Source organism: Amblyomma americanum, chromosome 6 (assembly GCF_052857255.1).
Source record: "Amblyomma americanum isolate KBUSLIRL-KWMA chromosome 6, ASM5285725v1, whole genome shotgun sequence".
NCBI classification, from domain to species: Eukaryota; Metazoa; Arthropoda; class Arachnida; order Ixodida; family Ixodidae; genus Amblyomma; species Amblyomma americanum.
Window position 1 is genome coordinate 84175143 of NC_135502.1, and position 6974 is coordinate 84182116.

The window sequence follows — 6974 nt, forward strand, 5'->3', positions numbered from 1 at the left end:
GGCCTAGCGCGAGCGCTCCATCCCGCACCACTGCCAGCTTCGTATTCTTCGCCACAATATAAAATTATGGCTGGCGTATGTCCGAAACGTTGCATACCATACACGAAAATGTCGTTCTCAGAAAATGGCGGTGGAATAGCCAACTACTGCCCTGACACATCAAGTTAAGCACAAGGGATGATTAGTGTAGGAACACTTTGAAACATTTGATATGGAACTGCACGCTGTCCGTCATGCTATGGCGATGATGTAGAAAACGTAATATCTGTAATAGGAACCCAAATGTACACTGACTCCTTAGCGGCGGTAATTAGTAGTATTAGTAGTAGTGGTTTATGAAAATAATATAAAAGAGGGATAAGATTTTCGCTAGCCCCTGCATCTGCCATCAATACTGAAGCATCTGATTGGGCAGCGGAAATAAAAGATAGCAGGCAGAATGAAGAATTTAAATGAAAGAGGTGATTTTACGGGAAGAGAAGATAGGAGGAGAGCTAATATACAAAAACTAGTTACACATGCGCGCACAACACTATGTTGACTACAACTGGGGTGGGGCGCCCAGTTGTTCATTGTATTGTCAGAACTCAAAGCATGGAATACGTCTACGTGTAACTCGGGGAGATACACGCACTAATAAGACAATGGTGATAAGGACCCGATTGCATTGGATACAAAAAGTGCCTCAAAGCGCTGATCACAGTAGAACAGACGCCTTTACACCAAGCAACGACCACTCAAGTAAAACGTGCTACACAAAACAGAGACCTGCTACATTCCCTACGTAGATTATGCAATATAGATTTTTACATCCCAAAGGGGACTTACACTATGCGGGACGCCGTAGTAGAGCGTTCCAGAATAATTTAGACTACTTGTAGGTCTATAATGTGTGCTGACATCTGACCGCAAACAGCCGTCTCTGTATCTCTCTTTCGTCGAAATACGGCCGACGATCAAACTCGCGACGTTGAAATCGACAACTTCTTCCAAAGCAACTGCACCACCGCAGCTAGTATTATGTGACATAGGTATCTGATGTCACTGAAGACTGATTAATAACCGGTTTTTTCTTATCATAGATCTGAGGTTTTTTTAAAAGTGCCTTTGGGTAAGGGCATCACCTTAAATTCAGCTTGTCGGCGCAACAAAAAGAAATCGGATGCCTTCAAGAGACGCCAACAAACAAGACAAAGTTGGGTTATGGAGGAGGGCCTGGGTGAGGGGTAGCCGTAGGAATGTGCCCGACGGCTGACAGCGCAGTTTGGAACTTCACATGACAACTCAGCAGTCGCGTGTAAACGAGCCGTCAAGAGAAGAGTGCGCGTGCAATGGAGAGATGGCTCGAATATGCATTTACGCCTGAAGCATCTGCAGGCAGTTCGGTCGTCGATGTGATGGGGAAAAAAGGGAAGGGTTGGATAGGGAGGGCAGGAGATGCAGAGAAGCAAAGCACTGCGTGATTGGCTCGACGAATATTGTAAGAGAAGGGCAACAGCACTGTTTCCTGGAGGGGAGAAAAAATAAGGAGAGTACGCAAAAAAAGAAGAGGCGGAAGAGAGTGAACCTAAGCTGAAATCTGATTCACCAGATGCGGCGGAAGGGCAGATGGAGGAGGAGTGGGAAAAGCTTGCTAAAAAAGGCAAGGAAGACAAAGGGGATGTTATGGCGGGAAAGTGGCGGTGGAAAGTGAAGCAGTTGCGGAAAGTACAAAAAATAAGTAGTGGTGCAGGAAAAAGTAGAAATCAAGATATAAGGGGATTTATCGGGAAGTCGAGCTTAGCTCCTTCTACTTTTCCAGACGAGCTAAAGATTTTTCCCTTCGTTGAAGCTGTCCACGACTTTCTCCATCCTGTGGTCGTATTCGACCACGATGACGGCGTCGCCGGGAGGCACTGTGCACGGAAAGAACGAGAGAGAAAGTGCGGCGAAATCGGAACACTGCTGTTCCCGTTGCCGCTGCGCACCGCTGATCATGATGTCACGTGTGCGCCGCCGAGGCATGCGTTAAGGCACCGCCAGCCACCTTCCTACACATGTCTCTAGGTTATCTCCGAACTGCCCCCTTTTGACGCCTTTATATTGTCTGCAAGGCAAACGTAGGCGGCTGGAAAGAGGCGGCAATATGATCAACAAGGCGACAGCGACAATAACAAGTGACGCCAACAAGAACTGTTGCTGGAATAGAAACTGAGAAACGAAGTTTAACAACCCGGAGGGATTTGTGCGGTTCTGAGGCAAAAAGGAGAAAACCAAAAGGGAAGTGCAGGCATAAAAGAATCAAGTCTCGGTTTTTTTAAATGCGGTTCTTGCGGCAGCTGAGGTCAAGAGAGCTAACGACGCGCGGAGAACTCCAATATAACTACTGCACAGACGGTTGTGCGCGCGATGAGGACAAATAAAAAAAGCCAGTCTTCGAGCTCGAATAAGGCAGCTTCTACGATTAAGTGGGCCTCTCTGGAGTATTTCTCCAATATGGTGGGCGCCAGCTTATTATATGAGGTGAGTTCTTTTTTTGTACCAATATAGAGTAGCCACTGCATCGAGTAACATGCTTTCGCTTTTCTCTAAAGGTTTAAACTTTACTTATTTCATGATACTGTTCATAGTTTAAAAAGATACCTTCTGTACTTGAAGAAAACCACAGGTGTCGGTAACAAGATATTTCAGTATTATTGTGTCGGTTACCCCAGCGATACATAAAGCCTGTTGAAATTTGCGAAGCGTATTCAGAGCTAACGCGACCGACTCCACTGCCCACCTTTTTTTTGTTTCTGAATAAAACACACCATATGCGGCACAATGCAACCAGGCGAATTTCACTATCGATAATGGGCACCTCAAGTGATCCAACATGGAGGCGCTGCACAAAGGACTCCTTCTGCGGTTAGTGTATACAGAATAACAGTTATTTTGAAATTTCACAAAAAAACTCGCGCTTTTTCGTGGATGGTCAAAACCTGGCGTGAACCAAGCAGTCTCGTTTCTTGAGGGTTGTTAGAAATAAACCCGAGACAAACAATAATTATTGTATGGTGTTTAAAAACAACCGATGTGAAAGCGGTGCAGTACACGGTATACACTTGCAGCGGAGAAAATTTAAAATCAGTGACATCGGTGGCAAGACCCTTGTACTATAAGCAAATGACGAACCTAGAAGCACAAGTTTCGGTATTGACACTACAGGTAAATAAAACATGTATACAAGAGACCGACACGTGCGGTAGCCAAGAAACAACTGCCGTTTATTGCCCGCTCACCGGAAGTGCCCGAGCACGTTGCCAGACTGGCTGGCGTGCACCGTACAGTTTTAGCGGTCACCGATACATCCTCTTTTCTTTAAACATTGAGAAGGTGACTACAGAGTAAGTCCTTCACAATAGGGAGCGGGTGATATGCAGGATGGGGCGCCTTAATTCTGGTGGGCCAACCGGCGGGGAGGCCTTCTGAGTCTTGAGGACCGTCTTAGTTCTGCACCAACCACTCTAGTCGGTCCAGAGGATGTAGTGTGTTCTGTAGCAGTCTCTGCTGCTCCCCCTTGAGGTTGCACCACTGGCCGCTCTCCTGTTTGTTGCTTGGGCGACACGCTTGGTTCGGTTGCCCCCAACGCTCCAGCTGGTCTAGGGGGTGTGAGAGGAACGAACTCCGCGGAACCCCTTTCTCCTGCTGCTGGCGAGGATGCTGTAGGCGGTCTTAGTAGTCTAGGTGGTGTACACAGCTCCCTTGCTGGGGCTGTTGATCTTGCACTCGATAACGGAGTGTCAACACGCATAAGGGACTGTTGGGGTCTTGTCGCTCTCTGCAACACTGGGCGACTTTCCACGTCTCCAGCGCTGCGTCCTGTAGGATGAAGCTGTTGTGATGTTGGGTTGCAAATCTCTCTCGTTTTTCGCAAGTCTTGACGGTTCCTTCTAAATTCGCTTCCATCCTCTGTCATTATTCTGTATGATCGGGGGGCCACAAGATCTAAAACTATAGCTTTTGTGCCCCACTTGCTTCCAGACCTAATCCGAACGCTGTCTCCAGGCTGTAATGGCGGGAGCTGCTGTCCTTTGTTCGTATCCTGCTTATGTTTTCGAGGTTTTGAGAGCTGCTGAGCTGAATCCGAGCAGGGGTCCGGGAGCGGCGTTCTGCTGTCGAGACCCATGAGATACTTGGATGGTGAGACACCGTCTTCCAGCGGAGACGCACGATAGTTGAGGAGTCCAAGCCAAAACTCCTCCTTTGATGATCCTGCCTTCTTGAGTAGCCTCTTGATTATTTGTACGCCTTTCTCCGCGAGTCCATTCGATTTCGGATAATAAGGACTGGAAATGATGTGTTCAAAGTCAAACATCACTGCAAAGTCCTTAAATTCCTTGGCTGTGAATTGGGGACCTCCATCAGTGCAGACCTCGTGGGGGATGCCATAACGTGCAAATATCTGAGATAGTTTGTTTATGACCTCAGTAGTTGTGGTGCCATTCAACTCCTCCACCTCCGGATAGTTAGAGTAGGCATCGTACACAACAAGGTAATGCTTCCCAGCATGCTCGCATAAGTCGGCTCCCACCCTGTACCATGGGCGACTGGGCGTATCCCGTAACAGCAGAGGTTCAGCAGGCTGTTTGTAAGCATGTATCTGACAGGTCAGACACCGCTCAGCCATTTCTCTTATTTCAGCTGCCATCCTGGGCCAGTACATGAGGCTGCGTGCTCGTGATGTGCATTTCGCTATGCCCAGATGCCCTCGATGCAACCGACAAAGCATTTCCTTTCGAAGCTCGGAAGGAATGACAACTTTGGTACCTTTCAACAACACACCTTCCACCACTGACAGTTCACTAGTGTGCGTTTTCCACTCCCCGTTCAAAGACTGTGACGCCTGCAGGTTTGCCATGATTTGCTGCAGCTCCGGGTCCCTAGCCGTGGCATCTTTCAATTTGTCCATTGTTCTCTTGCTCACCCGGTCCTCCAAGACACTTATGGCGTGTATTTCCAAGTCATCTGATAAGTTATCTGACAAGCGTTTCCCTTGCATCCTGGAAAGAGTGTCAGCAATAACCAGTTTCTTCCCAGGAACAAATTGCAACAGGTAGTCGTATTTCAGCAGTCGCAGGAAGAGCCTTTGAAGTCGAGGCGGGATGTCTCCGAGTCCTTTCTTCGAGATAGATATCAATGGACTGTGATCGGTCTCTATAGTGATTCTTCGGCCCAAGACAAACTCATTAAACTTCTCAGAGCCAAACACTATTCCAAGGGCTTCCTTTTCAATCTGTGCGTATCTGCGCTCGGTCTCTGTCAGGACCCTTGACGCATAGCCTACAGGCCGCCAGTCGCTACCATGCTGCTGGTAAAGGGCTGCACCCAATGCAAAGGCGGATGCGTCAGTGGACAGCTTTGTAGGTAAAGATGGATCAAATATAGCAAGTACAGGAGCTTGCGTGAGCATTTCGTTTAGACGGGCCCACTCGATGTCGTGCGCTCTAGTCCATTCAAAGACAAAGTCCTCCCGCAACAGACCACGAAGTGATTCTGTCTGACTTGCTAAGTTCGGCAAGTACTTGCTGAAATAGTTGACTGCTCCAAGTAGCCTCTGGACTTCCTTTTTCGTAGCTGGCTTCTGGCAATGGGCTAGGCACTCTACCAGTTCTGGGTTTGGTTTGATGCCTTGTTCACTTATTCTGTCTCCAAGGAAGTCGATCTGTTTCACTCCGAACCTACATTTGTCCCAATTAAGAGTTAGACCAGCAGCACTGGCCGTTTCCAAGGCTCTGTACAGTCTCTCCTGGTGCTCTTCCCATGAGGCACCCCAAACCAAAATGTCATCGATGTAGATGCGTACCCCTGGTAGACCGTCGAAACTCTCTGTCATTGTCCTTTGAAATATCTCTGGAGCCGATGAAATACCAAAGGGCAGCCTTAGGAACCGGTAACGACCAAATGAACTGCTAAATGTGCAAATTCTCGAGGACATGTCATCAAGCGGGATTTGGTGGAATCCACTATTGGCGTCAAGCGTGCTGAAATATTTCGCTCCTGCCAGTTCACTTTCGATCTCTTCCCTGCGCGGAAGATGAAAGTGTTCCCTCTTCAAAGCCTCGTTCACTTTTTTGGGGTCCATGCAGACGCGAAGTTGGCCGTTCTTCTTTCGAGCAATAACAAGTGGGCTTACCCAGTCAGATGGCTCTCGCACCTTGGCAATGATTCCTGCAGCCTCCAGGCGATCAAGCTCCTCTTTCAGCCGCGATCGAATTGCGTGAGGTACCCGCCGCGCTGGCTCGGCGACTGGACGGGCGCCATCTTGAAGAGTCATGCTGTATTCCCGCTTCAGTTTTCCGATGCCCGTGAACAACTTGGGATACTGCCGGCGAACGCACTCGGACAAAGCCTCATCTTTTTTTACTGCTCTGATTCTGTTGACAAGACCAAACTGCTCACAAGCCTGCAGTCCCAAGATAGCTTGACGGCCCTTCTTCGCAACAAAGAATTCCACTAGTCGAGTGTCGGCGCCAATCCGAACCGGGAGGCATACCTTTCCCATGTGCACGATTTCATTCCCGCCGTAGCTGCGTAGTACAGCCCTGGCTGGCTCTGGCTGCTGCTTGGTTCCCAGGGCTTCAAACAGACCGCGCGGCAGCAGGTTGGCCTGCGCGCCGGTGTCGACTTTCAGCCGCACTTCCCGTCCCGAAATACGAGTCGCTACCTCCCAGTCGCGCGCATCAGCAGCGCTCGCTTTCTTGCATGCTGTAGATACGTGCAGCACGGTAAAGTCGTCGTCGTCGTCCGGCCGCTCGGCAACCTCGTTAACATCCGCTGCTCTTGCTTTGCAGCAAACTGCGAAATGATTCTGCCTTCCGCACCTAGCACATTTTTTCCCATATGCTGGACACTCGCGAGGCCTATGCGAGCGGCCAGCGCGTCGTTCCTGTGCTGCTGATGCTTGTTTTTCTCTTCACCCACTGCGTCGACGCTTTTGTCTTCACTCCACACTT

The 6974-nt window shown here is 49.0% G+C and overlaps 1 protein-coding gene across 1 annotated transcript; it reads right to left on the bottom strand.

The window, feature by feature from the left end:
• Nucleotides 1-3412: 3412 nt before the first annotated feature.
• LOC144095362 (uncharacterized) lies at nt 3413-6424 on the bottom strand. Its single transcript, XM_077629122.1, has 3 exons — nt 6155-6424; nt 4846-5065; nt 3413-4314 (listed from the first exon to the last, which is right to left on the bottom strand). Exons 1-3 carry the CDS (start codon nt 6293-6295, stop codon nt 3413-3415), a joined length of 1263 nt encoding a protein of 420 aa, XP_077485248.1. The 5' UTR covers nt 6296-6424.
• Between the last annotated feature and the right edge of the window lie 550 nt (nt 6425-6974).

Excerpts from the sequence above, each read along its gene's own strand:
- LOC144095362 (XM_077629122.1), bottom strand. The coding sequence starts at position 6,295 with ATGACTCTTCAAGATGGCGCCCGTCCAGTCGCCGAGCCAGCGCGGCGG. Across the intron at positions 5,066-6,154 it reads TGCGAGAGCCATCTGACTGG|TTTGTTCCTGGGAAGAAACT; the intron begins GTAAGCCCACTT and ends TACCTGTTGCAA. Across the intron at positions 4,315-4,845 it reads GGCGTCACAGTCTTTGAACG|TTTCCAGTCCTTATTATCCG; the intron begins GGGAGTGGAAAA and ends TTGAACACATCA.